The 16,907-nt window shown below is 40.1% G+C and overlaps 1 protein-coding gene across 4 annotated transcripts; it reads left to right on the top strand.

Annotated features, from left to right (window-relative positions):
- The first annotated feature begins 2,349 nt into the window (after positions 1-2,349).
- LOC308079083 (tectonic-1-like) lies at positions 2,350-13,586 on the top strand. Of its 4 annotated transcripts, none has more exons than XM_080420421.1 (15): positions 2,350-2,547; positions 3,588-3,691; positions 4,387-4,507; positions 4,781-4,914; positions 5,481-5,617; positions 5,709-5,805; positions 7,077-7,189; positions 7,523-7,543; positions 8,344-8,478; positions 8,854-8,979; positions 9,598-9,687; positions 10,208-10,344; positions 11,632-11,785; positions 12,535-12,666; positions 13,193-13,586. In XM_080420421.1, the coding sequence occupies exons 1-15, from the start codon at positions 2,354-2,356 to the stop codon at positions 13,337-13,339; spliced, it is 1,842 nt and encodes a 613-aa protein (XP_080276547.1). In that variant the 5' UTR covers positions 2,350-2,353; the 3' UTR covers positions 13,340-13,586. The 4 variants fall into 4 exon arrangements, with proteins under 4 accessions (XP_080276547.1, XP_080276549.1, XP_080276546.1 ...); XM_080420423.1 differs by having other exon boundaries at positions 3,585-3,691; positions 9,598-9,648; positions 10,220-10,344; XM_080420420.1 differs by having other exon boundaries at positions 3,585-3,691.
- The last annotated feature ends 3,321 nt before the right edge of the window (positions 13,587-16,907 follow it).

Below are 16,907 nucleotides of genomic sequence, written 5' to 3'. Positions count from 1 at the left end.
TCATTGAGATAGACAGAGTACGTCCGCATTCCATTCTTACGATGGCACTCAGTCAACGCTAGTGTCGTTTTGATTGATTGATTGATTGATTGATTGAAATTTGTATTAGGCAAAAGAATGTAAAACAACACAGTTACATTAATAATGCTTTTGTCTAAAAGGTACGGCCAAAAAAGTCCTTGCGGACTTGTTTCCGTTGGGGTCCTTGAGTTAATTTCATAGACAAATGAAATTTGTCGTAACTCTCTTATAGACCAATTATTTGTTTACCAACATTGAGACTGGGGAATGCACAGGTGATTGTTTCATGCAATCAATTCTCAACCTGTTGTTTCGGGGTGCGCTAGTTTCAGCACACCCCAACCATAGAGGTATAATATAACCCCCACTGTATACGTTTATTGAGCTATCTAAAGAGCACAAATTACGCGATACTGCCGAGCCAGAAACCAGTGTTGCCATGTCCACTTATTATAAGCTACTTTGGGCTTATTTTTCTGTGAAGTTGCTTGTAAATATTGGTAGTTGGTGGTTGCGTTTTTTTGGGCTTTTTTCTAAAGTGTAGTTATTATTTGGACTTGGGCTTCACAATTTTAAAATTATTCTAACCAGTGGTTCTCAATTATGTTTATGTCATGGACCCTCAAAGGAATATGTATTTGTCCCTAACCCCCATCTGAAATTGAAAATGTTTTGTGCCAGGGAGCCCCGTACCAGATTTGTGGTGTTCCTCAATACTTAACATTTTACTTCAAGATTTTTAAATAGCAGATCTCGTTGTGAGCTTGTAGATCGGCTATTTTCAATGTATACAGTAAAGGTTTAAAGTGCTCATAATGGCCTAGTGCAAGTCTTCAACAGGGGTCCGCGACCCCTAGGGGGTCCGCGAGGTACTGCAGGTGGTCCGCGAAATTGTTGCTTGATTAGAAAATTGAAAAAAAAATAAAAATATATATATATATATATATATATATATATACAAATATTTTTTCCATATATTTTTTCATTTTTTTCAAAAAGGTCCATTTGTCTTCATATCTTTTTTAAACATTTTCCACATTTATGTATTAAATAAATGATGATATCTATAAATTACATAATTATAATTATGTCCATTTTGTATAGCTTGTATACATGATTATTGTGCAATTGACAGATTTTGTTCTCAGTTAATAAGGTATGTTTATAAATGGCAGTGCGGCCACCCTACTCACTGTACCCTGTACATGTTTAAAATAAAACCATGAATATATTAATTAATCTGTCTATTATTTTTAATAGCTTAGTATTGATGCACAATGACATGTATGTTTATGAAACACAATTGTATACATAAGTATACAATATATGTAGATGGGTTTCCTGTTTGTAAACATGAGAGGATGATGCGCGCGCAGTGGCGGGATGAGCCTGTAGAGGGCGCTATTACCCGCAGCAGCTCTGGCCATTGTACATTCAGAAAATAAATGGTCTTCACCAGGTTTAATGAAAGTAGATTAAATGATGCAGTTTGTAATATCTTCTTTACTCAATAAAAATGATTTGTCGGAAGTTGGATCTGTTTGTATATAATAGCAGCATTATGCCTATTATGCCTATAATAGCAGCATTATGCCTATCTAAATCCCGAAAATAACAATAGAGTGAATGGCGCTTCCGGTTCGTTCTCCCCCGCGCATGCGCATATTGCGCACTCTGCTCTGTGATGACGTCGCGCGGAAACCCATCTATAAGGGTTTTGCGAGAGACGGCGTACGTTACACTAGTGTCATACATGAACTTCAACCTGGTGTTTGTACTTTCTCCCTTTTTTACCTGTACATCTACACAAACGTTTAGATGTCAAATATAAAGTGCTTACTTAGTGGTTACAGATGTTACATTTCTGTTCGGGCCCTCAAATGTACCCGTAGTTTCCGTATTGTTCAATAAAAAGCATTTTAATCCGATTGGTGGCCATTTTCTCAGCATTTTTGCCATGCTTTCAACTACGTTACCCTATTGGTTGGAAGGTGTATTGCACTCTGATACATTATAACTCTATGAGAAAATAACCACCCATCGGGTTAAAATGCTTTTTATTGAACAATACGGAAGATACGGGTACATTTGATGGCCCGTGCATAATTGTAACATCCGTTTCCATGAGAAAGCACTTTATGTTTGAAATCTGAACGTTTATGTAGATGTACGGCCTAAAAAGAGAGAAATTGCAAACACCAGGTTGAAGTTCATCCATGACTGTCATGTATCAAGGCAACAAATGTACGTAAAATGACGGTTTGCGCTCATCGACGTAAACGCGGATTCCCAGAATGCAACAGCGCGTCTCTCTCTGCCATAGCAACGGAACATGGCGTCTGTTTTGTCTCGGTGTATTTTATGTACTTTGTTGTTTTCCTCGATTTCTGAGCAAAACTCAACGGATTTCAACTTCATAGACTATAATTCCACCGTACAACCCACGGCTGATCCCACCACGCCCTCTTACAGCAGCGGCACGCCGGAGGACCCGGGGATCGAACCCTACAGCCAGCACTGGAATAAGTAAATTTACTTAAGTAAAAGTATCAATATCCGGAATTTAAAATGTATTTGAGTAAAAGTAGTATTGGTATACAAATGTACTTAAAGTAGAAAGTACTCATTATGCAGAATGTCCCGTTTCACAAGTTTTCAAATGTAAACAATGTATTACAATATTTAGAAAATAGCAGATCTACAAGCTCACAATGCATTGTGGGCTTAGATCTGCTATTTTTGGCTGAAGTGGTTAATATATGTTTAGTATAGTAATAGCCCTAGAATGTCTGTGATCTTACATACATTTCATGTATTTGAAATACATGAAATGAATGTAAGATCACAGACATTCTAGGGCTAGTATAGTAATAAAAAAGTGACTTGTAACTAAAGTTTTCAAATAATTGTAGTGGAGCAAAAGTACAATATTTGCCTCTGAGATGTAGTGGAGTAGAAGTAAAAGTACTGAAAATTGGAAATACTCCAGTAAAGTAAGTTTACTTACTCTACAGTACTTGAGTAAATATACTAGTTACTTTACACCACTGAATACCACAATGAAGAAATACTTAGTACGATTTTGATTTGAGTCAAAGAATTAAGGCATCAAAATATGGGTATTATTAACACTTCTTCATGATATAAGGGAAAAATTCATAACGTAATTAATGATTAACTCATACATTAAGAATCATTAATCCCTGTTAATTAATGGTGAAATTACTGACTTAACCAAAGTTAATATATCATTAGTTTAGGGCCACACGACATGGTGGGTTTATAAATCAGCTTTTTTCGGTGGCTTCTATGCCCATGATATCGGATAGCAAATCTTGCCAACCAAGTACTCTTTATAAATGGACCATTTTATGCATTTAAACAATATATTTCCAGTAGTAGTAACTATAAAGTATAATATTTGCCTCTGAGATGTGTGTGTGGTAGAAGTATAAAGTATTGTTCAAAGGACATACTCAAGTAAAAAAAAGTACCTCAACATAAGTAAGTAAGTACAGTATTTGACTACAGTAAGTGCACTTACTTTCCACTACTGCCTACAGCAGCACGCCGGACACTCCGGGAATCGAACCTCTGCCCACCAAACCGGTGCCACCATCCGCTGAGCCCCTGCCTCTGTCCGGACGCCTGCTCTCTCCACTCACAGATGGTGCACATTTAAAACCCTCAATGTTCATATCAAGCTGCAATGCAGGACTTATTTGAAACATGCAGTGTTAAAGTGTTAAATAGCTCTATATTCTGACAGTACTCATTGCTTTATAGTGTTTGTTCAATAACAGGGGTCTTCCCATCTCTCCAGCTCTTTCATAAACAGAAAATACATTTTCAGGTGGGTTGCCAATTTCAGCCAATCAGGAGAGAGTACCCTTTTATCAACTTAAAATGTATAGGGTTCCAGACAGTTCCAATTTTGTCTGCTCATTCCTGTGTCATCACTTCCAATTTCACTTGTTTATCCTGTATGAGTTCTCTTTCCTGATTGGATAAAAATGGTATCCTTAACTGAAATTGCATTATTTTGTTTACTAAAGGGCTGGAGAGACAGGGGAGACCCCTGTTGCTGAACATACACTCTGTAGCAATGATTACTATCACAACATAGAGCTATTTAACACTTTAATTTGAACAAAAAACCTTTCAATTGTGCATGTTTGCAGCATCCCATATGATGTCAATGTGTGTGTGTGTGTGTGTGTGTGTGTGTGTGTGTGTGTGTGTGTGTGTGTGTGTGTGTGTGTGTGTGTGTGTGTGTGTGTGTGTGTGTGTGTGTGTGTGTGTGTGTGTGTGTGTGTGTGTGTGTGTGTGTGTGTGTGTGTGTGTGTGTGTGTGTTGTGGTTCTAGCTGCCAATGTGTGTCCCTGTGATGAGCAGCAAGACGTGTGTGACATCAACTGCTGTTGTGACATCATGGACTGCAGTGATGAAGTGCCTCTGTTCACCGCATGCTCTGTGACACATGTCAGGCAAGTGACACCACTCTGTGGTTTGGGCCGTACTGTGTGTGTGTGTGTGTGTGTGTGTGTGTGTGTGTGTGTGTGTGTGTGTGTGTGTGTGTGTGTGTGTGTGTGTGTGTGTGTGTGTGTGTGTGTGTGTGTGTGTGTGTGTGTGTGTGTGTGTGTGTGTGTGTAACAAAAAATCACTTTAAAGTAGCTCTTGGAATTCTATAAATTGTGTTCATGTTTTAGTCTGTCTGTACTTGTTTATTTATTAAATGTAGTGTGCTTTTGTCTTTCCAGTGAGAGCCAGAAGAAATGCAGTCGTCTCACAGCCTCTTATTCTTTAGGCAGCAGCGTGGATGGTTTCTCCGTTCCGCTCACTACACTCCAGACACTCTTTAACTACGACATCTTCTGCCTTCAGTCCCACAACCGTAAGTCAAGTTAAAACAGCGGTTCCCAAACCTTTTAGCTCGAGAACCAAAAGAGACATTTAAGAGACCCAAACTAGTGAAAATAGCTGATCTGCTATTTTCACTACTTCTTAGATTTGTTCATTTATGTATGAAATTCTTTAGAAAAAAAATAGATTTAAAAAAAATGTTTTAATCTTTTGAAAATCTTTTGAAATAATTATATAAATATTGCTAGATGTAGGAAACGGAAAAAAGGGGGGTGGGGTATTTACTTGCAACTCAAAATTAAGTCCCAACCATGTTTTTGGGAAACAGAGTTAAACCGTACACATGGATTACATTTCTCAGTCGCCATGACTGATTTTAATGTACATGGTATCATGGGGAGATGTACAATAAAACTCAGATCGGTGGTATGGTAATTCTGCCAATGAACACAGGGATCAGACCATAGTTATACTACATTAGCTGCTACAAGGACAAGCTGAACCATAACAAGACAGTCTGTTAAAAAACAATAGCTATCACGCCTAATCCTCACCTATCCTCATCATATTCCTGGTATTTGTCTGTGTGTTTTCTAGGTGTTGATGGTTTATCATATTCCTGGCCTGCTCTTCCAACCGTCAGGAGTTTTGATTCCCTCTTTGAGCAGTTTGTAGACGCAAGCTTCAGTGTTTTATCAGCTCAAACAGAGAACCAGGAATCAAACGCATATCTGGTGAGTCTCAAACCCTGTCCACAAGGCTGTTTTAATACTAAATAAATACAACATTATATATACTGTACTACATTTATTTGTTACTTTACAGTTTGGGGACGTCATAGCCACGGTGGAACAGGAGGGTGTTTTGCAGTTGCCTGTGCCCGGCGGGAGCGCCCACTACTGTTTAGACACAAATCCTGCAGGTTGGTACCAGCGAGCATCACATTCTCCGGTTAAAGCCTATGTTTTAATTTGACATTCTCATAAACAATAAATATGTTATGTATATTTTGGAAATCGGTGTTTGAACATTTAAACATTTCCCACTCCAGAGAATAGCTTTATATTAACTCTCTCAGTGCCAAGAGTATTTTCATAAAGTACTCCCCCAGTGCCAGCAATTTGCGTTTTTTTTTATTTTGTAATTTTGTAATTTTTCATTCAAATAAATGATCTGATTAGGTTTTTAAACCCATAATACAGTTCTACCAGTAGAGAGCAACAAATCGACACATTGATGATCTCGCTGGCTCACTCGCCCCCTCCCAAACAGGCTTACGTCACATCCGGTCATAACCGGATGTTGACATTTTTGACAATCGTTGATCGGGCTAAATTACGATGTGATACACGACTACGATGACTGATCGTCACCCAGACCAAAGAGAGTAGACGTGGACCTCTCCGTTTGTTTTTTATACCGTGTGAAAAACCGTGACTTTCCCTATTCTGGCCGAAAATGACCGCGGGAAAAAAATGAGAACCGTAAACGGAATCTGCGTCATGAAACCGGAACCCAATGAGTCTGAAGGAGTCAGGAAGCGAAAGTGATCATGAAAAATAAACAGAATAGCGCGACCACAGTCAAAAGTAAAAACTCGGGATTTCTCGTGCTGGCACTGAGGGTACTCGGGAAAAACTCGGGATATCTCGGGGCGTGGCACTGAGAGAGTTAAGGCTGTGACATCAGGAGTGGAAGTAGTATTAGTAGTGTCCCTCTTGCAAACAAGGGACACTTATATCATGAATATACATTTAATGTTCTACGTAAAGGCATAGTGTGTAACTTTGCCCTGTGTTTACATAACAAAACAATATATTTTATACTCACCATTTCCCTCTATACCTGCAGTCATCAACCACTCGAGTAGTGTGGTGGTGTTTACCTGCAGAAACACTTTGTTGTATTTTAGTGTTTTCACTGTTTGTTTTGGTATCCCAAAAACGTCCCTGTCTCTACCTAAACAAACAGTGAAAACACCAGAAAATAACAGAAGGGCCCATATTCGATTTCCAGCCCTGGCAATGTGTCGAGGTGTCCCTGAGCAAGACACTTACTGTAACCCCTAACTGTAAACTGAAATAATTGGTGGTCTAATTATTAATTATTATTATTATTAACAATGTGTCGCAGTTTTAGCTTGTAGAACAGTACTGTGATCGATTTAAATCAATAACACGTGTGTCTCTTCAGCGTTCTTAAAGCAACAGAGCAGCCGTTGTTCCCGGAGCATTGTTGTAGATAAGGACTGCATCACTCTGCCTGCTCTGAATATCAATACTTATACTAACCTCCAGCTACGCTCTGTGAGTCCTCATAATACTGTATATATACACACACACACACACACACACACCACCCTGTCTCTGAACATCTACACCTATACTGACTTCCAGCTACACACAATTTTGTGATTTTCTTTTTTTTACTTAAGTCAAAGTAGCAATGTGTTGTAATGTATTAAAATCTCTTTTAACTTGAGTAAAAGTACAAAAGTACTGGCATTAACTCGTTGCAATGCAACATTTTTATTTACAGGTCACTGTAGCTTAAATGTTTTATACTAGTAATACACAAACACAATGTAGTTGTTGTTCAAGTTGTCATGTTGTGATAAATACTTCTACTCTGCTTCACAGATGAAGAGTAAAGATGCAGAGGTGAGCATTTAAGCCTAAGTAACTTATATCACTTTAACACGTTAAGACCTGAGGCCGATTCTACAAATGTCTTCTAAATCCAGTGTCTTCTAAATCCAGAAACAGTTTTCAGAAAAACTTATGTTGCTATATTTTGATGCTATATCATCAAAATGTATTTGGCCGTGGACCCCCCATCTCAAAATATTTTGTTCTAGGGAACCCCAGAAGCAAAGATTTTTGTTAAAAATGTTAAAATGTTAAAAAATATATATATATTCAAAGATTTGCGCAAATCTTCACGATTTTCAGTAGCCAAAGTATACAATATGGTTTAAGTGGTTAAAAGGCACCCCCACTGTGAGAACTAATGTGATAGATATAGCTAAAATCTAAAATGGCACAGATTTCCCGGATTGAATGGGTTCATTGAACAAAGCACAACCTTTTATTGCCTGGTGTGTGATTTGTGAATATAAAAGGAGTGCAAACCATAATACATGACAAAAGATATATAGCTACATTGTTCAAGATTCAACTTTTTTTTTGTTCTGGATAATAACATGAGTTATTATCCAGTTTAAAATGTAACATGCAAATGTGAATGCTGATTGAATCTTATGCCGAATTGACACAGGCAGGGTCGACACCAGTCGACAGCGCTAAAACAATACATTGGGGTCGGGTCCAAGGTTATGAGTGACAGCTGTCACCATGTGCCAACATGATGTGTCGTGTGTAGCTGGCGTGTCGGTCCAGAACACCCGCGGCCAGAGCTGTCCTGGTTGTTTATTTATGTTTGTGTTGTGTGTGTGTTCCAGATTGTGGCTGTGGAGTTGTCATCAGTTGTGTACAGGTCTTTGGAAGGTTCTGTGACTCAGGTGGAGCTGAGTGAAATGAAGAACCTCAGTCCAGTTCTACTGAGCCCACTACTCTGTACTGCTGTGGTGCTAAAGGTACATGAATGAATGAATGAATGTCGATTCGAATGGCTATGAATGGGATATTCAAAAATAGCTGATGTACAAGCTCAAACTGCTATCTCATCTGTTATCCCATCTCACAAGGAGAAAAGCCTGCTATAGGCACAAAGTGCAGATTTACAAAGCATCAACGTGATGTCCTTGGTCGGTACTTCCGCTTAGACAACCAGAGTAGCAGGTCTCGCCCAGTGTGTCATATGAGAGAGAGAGAGAGAGAGAGAGAGAGAGACCGCTCAATCCGTAACTGTAGTGGTCCATGGAAGCCTGCCTGTTTTTATTCCAAATTAAATGTAGAACTTGTTTTATTATAGTCATAATATGTAAATAATGTATTTTTTCTCACCTCAGGTGGACTTTGTGGTGAAGTACACCCCTGCTGGTGAAATAGTGAACTGCAGTGCGTCCGTGACACTTGGATCCGTCCGTGGACGTGCACTGACCATGGAGCAGCAATTTACTATTTCATTCGTCCAGGTAATAAATTATATCGCAACTTAAATTTTTCCAATTATAATACCATAATGAGTCAGACTGAAAAACTCATGAATATCAATATTGCATCTGAAGAGCTGTAATATCTACACAACTAATGGTCAAATGTGTTGAATATGTGAAGGATATTGTTTACGATGGTGTCCCTTGCCGATAATAGCTGTAGTCTCTCAAGCCAGACAAGTATTCCACAATCTAAGTACGCTACATAGGTCTGTAACTACGAATCTTGGAAGCAGTGCACAGAAAGCTGTCATCTGTACTTTCTTTTCTGCATGTAAATATCTTTAAAATACTTTTTTTTTTAATGTCCATTTCTGCTAAACGGAAAGTTATATATGCGCCGACTAATTTGCTTTACAGCAGGACGTATTTATTCGACTGCAAAGTCAGCAAAGGCAGCACATTTTCAGACTTAGCAGAGACTGTATGGCGGAAGCATTTGAAAATTGTGTGAGCCTGTAGCCAACAACAGTCTGTCTCAAAAGACTAGTCGGCAAGCAACAGCATTGTGTGATAGAGATTTGGTTAGGATTTAGATCCAGTTTTCAGTGGACACTCAAGTGTGAAATCTTGATTTGTCATTTCTCTGTTTCACAGGATGGTGTGGAGCAAGACAATCTCCCCTACAGTGGAAATCCAGGTTATGTGGTAGGACTCCCCCTTGTGGCTGGAACAAAATCTACAGAATATCCTTTACTTACTGAGGATGAGATCAGTAACCATGTTGGAGCAGAGCTGGATTAACCAACTGAGCGGAGTCCCTCAGGGCTCTATACTAGTGTATATATTAGTGCATATTATTTTTTTTGCTGAAAATAGCCAATCGCCAAGCTCAACGCGTCGCAGCGCACCGTTTTGAGCTTGTCGATCTGTTATTTTCACAATACGGAGGCTGGGGTTTAAGTGGTTAAGGCTTTGCTCAGACTGCAGGCAAATCTGAGGTGTTTCTCAAATCTGATCTTTAAGGACTGATATTTACAAGTGATCAGTCGCAGATCTATTATATCTCTGGTGTCGGGCAGAAACCAACTATGTCCAAAACATTAACTTTTCAGGAAATGAAAACAACACTACCTCTGCCTCATACTGCCTCATCAAAGTTGGTATTGTGACTTTATATGTTGTCAGATACTTACATGTGTCATTATCTTATCATCACTTTACCCAAATTTCCCACTGGTTCAAATCCTTAACGGATCTCTTCACAGGGATGATTCAGAGCAGCGATAGGAGGGGCATGCTGACTGTTTTGCAGGGTTCAGCACAGCAGGACTGTCTTCAAGGACCTCACCACCGCTCCCCTGTGCTGTTTGGTGTGGACACGCTGTCTGGATGCACGTTAAGGCGAGTCGATGAGCTGTGTCAAGGCACTACGGCAGGGGTCTTCAACAGGGTGTCCGGCACCCCTAGGGGGTCCTCAGAGTTACTACAGGGGGGCCGCCAAATCTTTGTGTGATAGGAATGTTTTTTTTCACATTAACCACTTGAACCCTAGCATCCCTATTCTGAGGGGAACATTAGCCGAAAATAGCAGATCTACAAGCTCACAACGTGCGAGGTGTTGTGAGCTTGTAGATCGGCTATTTTTGGCAACAAGGTTTGGTGTAGACTGTAGAGCAGGGGTCTTCAACCTTTTCAGGCCAGGGACCCCCAAACTGATGGGGTGATGGAGCAGGGACCCCCTACCTCGTAGGGTAGGGGGTAGGCCACCACATATATCGTATATTTATGTATAAAATTGTGTTTTATATGTATAAACATGAACAAATGGTTGCCTGGAGCCTGCTCCTACCCACAGGTTGTCCCAGTAGGTGTGCAAAAGACCTTTTCTTTCTCTACAAAATATGTATAAACATACCATGTTATTGTGCATTCAATACTAAGCTATTCAAATATGTCATGTTATGTTTAGACATCTTGAAATTTTTGGGGAAAAAAATATAAAAACTTTTTTTTAACTTTTTTTCTTTTTATCAAACAATTTCCCCTGCAGTACCTCCGCGGACCCCCTAGGGGTCGCGGACCCCCTGTTGAAGACCTCTGCTGTAGAGGGAAACCAGAGCAGACATAAGTACAGAGTGAAAGGTCAAGTTTACCAAGTATTGATGGTTTAATTGGTTAAATGTTTGAAAATACATTATGAACATGAATCCAATACTGGTGATAGTGCTGTCAGACAAGTCTATGAGCCATCTACGAAATCTACAAAAAAAGTTTAATCTGCAACACAATTTTATACACTATGTAGTGGGGGGTCCCTGCTTGATCATCTCTCTCTCAGCTAAGGGGTCCTTTGGCTGAAAAACGTTGAAGACCCCTGCACTACAGAAATGCAGACATATATAGGCCAAAGGAAATGTGATGATTTGCAAAGAGAACAATTACAAATTTAGACATTTTCAGACGCTCTTATCCAGAATGACTTACAAAATGTAAGTCACTCTGGATAAGAGCGAAAATGACATCTGTGACATAGAATGCAAAGAAACCAATTAAGTGCTTCAAAGTAACATCTAAATAACATTTTGTACATTTGTGGGCAAGCAAACAGCACATTTCTATCTACATAACATACGTCATACGGTATGTGAGACAGTAACCGACATACATCTGTATGTGTCTACACTGCAGCCTGGAGGAGGCAGCAAACTGCTCCTGGGTGTCCCAGGTTCTTCTGGATGTTCTGAGAGGACAAAGCTTCCCTCAGTATGTCTCCTCGTTTGGGAATTCTGCAGCCAACAGCCCCCTGGACTGGCTCCCCATCAGTTACACATACAAGCCCACGGTGAGCTTTATTTACACAGCGTCGCTTGCCAACAAGATCAGGTCTTTTCGGCAAGCGACACCAGCGTACTACAGAGAATAAATGTGACTTTGCAAGATGATTAGGTGAGCCGAGGCTGGCTGTATTAACCTCTTATTTTATACTTTTTTGTACGACGGTGCCATGCAGAAATAGGGAAAATAGTGAGCTTGAAGATCTGCAATCTTTGCTGAATGTTCACCCCCAGAATAGGGATGCTAGGGTTCATTTGGTTAATCCCCAGCGGGAACTATTTGGTACTACTGCATGCTATGAAGACATAGACTATGGTTGCTTGGGAAGGAATTTTGATAAATGGTGGGTCATTGTAAATTGCATGAAGGAAAGTCTGTGGAAAGCCAGAAACTTTTGGGTTTGCCAAAAATTCAATATCCCTGAAGAAACTGTGATTAAATTGATGTTTTTTTACAGGATCATTATGTTAAGACAAGTCATGCGTTGACCACAAAACAATGTGGAAAATCACTGACACCCCCATTTTTGCAAAATTGTGATTAGTAGAACATTAATAATAAATATATAGAAGAAAAAAGGTAAAAGAAATGCATATGTAGGTACATAGGTAAACCTGTGAAGAATATACTTTGTGAAATGTGAACCCCACTTTTTGTGAATGTTTTAAGTATAATTGTGTATTTGTAAATCGTTGCGTATAATCCCGTTTGATGTTTTTAAATTAAAAAACATGTGGTGTGTTGTGATTGGTTCAGGAAGCCCAGGGCTGCAGCATCCCTCTGTCTCTGAACCTGGAGGTTCAGTGGACCCAGTATGGATCTTTACATAACGCTCAAGCACAGGTTGTCAGCATCACAGAGACCATCAACACTAATACCAGTGACTTGGTAAGATCACCATTTTATCTAATTCTGGACTAAAGTATGAAGTAACTTTCTAGGAGACCGGAAGCATGTTGTAGTCAATTAATTTCAATGGAAGAGTGAACGTGAACACAGTTTCTGAACTATTCTTTGGCCCCATGGTCACTGAAGTAAATATTGGACCCTATCGTCACAAGCCACACAATATTCCCAAGATTTTCATACAAAATGGCTTTTTTTCAGTGAGACAAATCAGGAGAAAATGTACTTTATTATCAACCTTTCTCTGTCCCAGCAACACACTCTCGCGGAATCTAGCACCAGTAAACATAGGACGTTCGCGAGATTTGCCGTCAGACGCCGGCGGCCCGGCGCCCACTTAGGAGACTATTTGTAGGATTTGTGTACCATGTCGCCTCTAGTGGCTCCAATCGGGATGGTGTATCTTCATAAATTAACCATCTTTGACTAAACTAAGCTGAAGAATGAGATGTTGTATCTCGCTGGTTGTTCATGTAAATGATCTCGTTTCTGATTGGTCGTTCCTCAGGCGTTGCACTCTGGAGGCAGCTGGGTCATAGAGGTCACGACCTCGGTGACCTTCACCCCAGTGTCTGCGGAGGCAGTGCCAGGCTTCAGGGCCCCGCCCACCCTGGACGCCAAACTACCCTTCCACTTCTTCTTCCCTTTCGTGTAAAAGGAGCCTTCACACTGCAAAGAACCTGAGTATTAATTTAAGGAACATTGAGTACTGTTATCCACCAACCAAGAGCTGATGTTGTGGAGCACATGGATAAGAGTTTTTTCAACCTCGTTTGTCCTGATGAGAGACTAGCATCACAGCGCTACTCAACACGCGGGCCGCATGCGGCCCCAACGCAGCGTCTTGGCGGCCCCATGGTCAAACCATTTTTATTTTTTTTATAAGAATATACATTTTAAAAATACACATTTCCGTTCAAATATATGGGTTGCTTCCTTTTTTTGGTGGTTATACCAATAAAAATATAATGTTTCTACTTTCAGTGTGGAGAAATCATTTCTAAACATAAGAGGGCTGTTGTGTTGATGTCTCATTTGTACTTCCTTGTACGACGGTGTTCCGTGGCAAACACCGGCGGTTTACAAGTCCACAAGCGTCTCATCCACGACGCCTGAATGACTTGTAGATCGGCTCGCGTTTGGTAGGCGACACCAGAGCCATAAAGAGAGTTCTGACACTAGCGTCGACTCCCATTGTAAGAATGGAATGCGGAAGTTCTCTGTACATCTCAATGAGATAGTTCCAATGTTTGGAACTATAGCCCATAGGAGCCCGCTTTGCGGCGACATCAAAGCGTGTCGTTACTCTCTTTTCTACACTCTGGGCAACACCACCGTACAAGGAAGTACAAAACAGTGTTGCCAGATTTAGCGAGAGAAATAAGCAACCAGGTCTATGAAAATACCCATGGCTGCTTTTTTCTTCTTTAAAAAAAAAATATATATATATACATTTTAAAAATATACATTTCCGTTCAAATATATGGGTTGCTTCCTTTTTTTGGTGGTTATACCAATAAAAATATAATGTTTCTACTTTAAGTGTGGAGAAATCATTTCTAAACATAAGAGGGCTGTTGTGTTGATGTCTCATTTGTACTTCCTTGTACGACGGTGTTCCGTGGCAAACACCGGCGATTGGCCAGGCCAGGCCAAAAAGAAAGATTGGAGATGAACACAGAGGGTTTCAGCAAAAATGGGAGGAAGAGTTTGCATTTGTGGAAGTGAATAACAAGCCAGTGTGTGTCTCCTCTGCCAAAGACCAATTGCTGTCTTAAAACGTGACATTAAACGTCACCATGATACCCACAGTGAGTTCAGTGATGAATATCCACCTGGGAGCTTAAAAAAGATAAAATCCGCAAACTTATTTCAGGCTTGCATGACCAACAAACTAATTTGAAATTCAGCTGTAAGGAAAGTGACAGGGTAACAGAGGCATCATTCAAAGTAGCATGGAATGTGGCGAGAAGCCGAAGGCCTTTCACTGAAGGAGAGCTGAAAACATGTTGGCTGGATGCTAGTGAGTCTCTTTTTGCTGATTTTAAAAACAAAGACGCCATCATCAAACAGATATCCAAACTGCAGCTTTCTGATTCAACCCTCTGCCGACGTGTGGAAAACATTTCTGATGATTTGTTTTTGAAACTGATAGAAGATCTCAAGAAATCAAACTATTTCAGCCTGGCCATAGACGAGTCTACTGATGTGTCAGACACAGCACAGCTTATGATCTGGGTGCGTTTTTTTAATGGCAATAGTTTCAAGGAGGAACTTCTCGCACTTCTGCCATTAAGAGGTCAGACAAGAGGAGAGGACGTTTGTTCGACACTCATGGGCTTTTTCCGAGGACCAGGGAGAGAGATTGATTTGGGAAAACTGGTGTCAGTTACCACGGATGGAGCACCATCTATGGTTGGAAGGGAGAAAGGGCTCGTTGCATTACTGAGAAAAGAACCTGCAGTTCCTGACTTCTTTTCCTACCACTGTATCATTCACCAGGAACAGCTCTGCTGCAAGCTGAGGGGTGTTGAACTGAAAACAACGATGGGTAAAGTAGTGAAAGTTGTTAATTACATAAGAAGTCATGCTCTTAAGCACCGACAATTCCGCACATTGGTTGAAGAATACGAGACACAATATCAAGACCTATCATTGCACGCTGAAGTCCGATGGCTGAGCAGAGGCATCGTACTGGAGAAGTTTATGGACTTGCTGCCGGTGATTCGAGAGTTCATTACACAGAAGAAGCAGGCTGATCTGTATTATGTCAGTGATGAGAAATTCGCACTAGATGTGGCTTTTCTTGCAGACATAACCAAGCACTTAAATTCCCTCAATTTGAAGCTTCAAGGAAATGACAAAGTGCTGCCTGTGTTGTTGAATGACGTTTCAGCCTTCAGAGAGAAGCTCTCTCTTTATCAAGCCCAGCTTGGCGACTCTGATTTTACTCACTTCCCAAGCTTACGTGCACAAGTCAGTCAGCTGCGCAGTGTCTCCTTTCAACCAGCAATATGTGTCGCATACCTCGATGAGATAGCCACTGAGTTTGCAAATCGTTTTACTGACCTAAAGTTGATCATGCCAGTGATTCTTATGGTGGAGAACCCATACAGCGCTGATGTGAGGGATGTTTCAAAGCACTGTGACAGGTTTGGCGATTTGAAGAGGAACTAATTGAATTGAAAAACAATAACGCTTTGAAGCAGAAACATAATGATGAATCCGTGGTGGATTTCTGGATGCACAATGTACCTGGCGATTCCTACAGCACCATTACTCTTTGTGCAAAGAAGATCCTGACCTGTTTCGGATCAACCTATGTGTGTGAAAGTGCCTTTTCAGCGATGGGAATTATCAAGTCAAAGCAGCGCAACGCTCTCACTGACAAGCACCTGCACGACTGTCTGCGCACAGCAACTTCTGTATACCAGCCAGACCTGAGACGATTAGTGGAGAAAATGCAGACTCAAGTGTCACATTAAGTAAGTAGGCCTATAGCTGATTTGTGAAACTATTACTTTTTAATTATTTTCAAGCAGTTATATGACTGAATGTCACTGGAAGATATTCATGATTCTTTGTTGTGTTTGTCTTTTACTGTATTTACAGGTCTGGATCAATAACAGCCTGTCAAGCCATACAGCTGAAGTCAGAAAATGACATTTTTCGGTTTCTCTCCAAAAAAAGAGACTATTTTGATCCTGTTTTAAACAAGACTTGTATTTTATTTGATTTTATTTTTCCAAAAGAAGAAGGAAGACCTGATTTCATTTCCAGTATATTACATTTGAGTATATTGCCTTTTTCTGAATTACAATCTGTTCTCATTGGTGTGTTCATATTTTTTGAATGCAGCCTGTTTCTAGATTTGGAATCTTATCATTTTATATCCAGAGAGCCTGAAACCAAAAAAATATAGGAAGCAAGTTGTGTTTGTTTCCAAGATGTTATTTTAGGTATGTTATTGTTTGCACCAGTCCAAGAGAGAGTGATATGGCTTAATTTCAGCTGAGTAGGCTATTAGCCTCTTACCTACCTCTGATATTAGTCCTCTGATTTATTGCAACAGTAATCTGTTCATGTTCTCTTCACATTTTGTGAATAAAGTCTCATTTTGTAACGTCATCATTTCATCATTAATCATTCCATGACAATCTTTTTGTTCAATGAGGTTTGGCCTTATAGATGGAAATGTGGCTGTTCTGTCATGTGTAGTGTGT

Source organism: Gymnoscopelus braueri (assembly GCF_963280865.1).
Source record: "Gymnoscopelus braueri genome assembly, chromosome: 3".
Classification (NCBI taxonomy): Eukaryota; Metazoa; Chordata; class Actinopteri; order Myctophiformes; family Myctophidae; genus Gymnoscopelus; species Gymnoscopelus braueri.
Note: the sequence above shows the minus strand (reverse complement) of the source record. Positions and strands in the feature narration are given on the sequence as shown.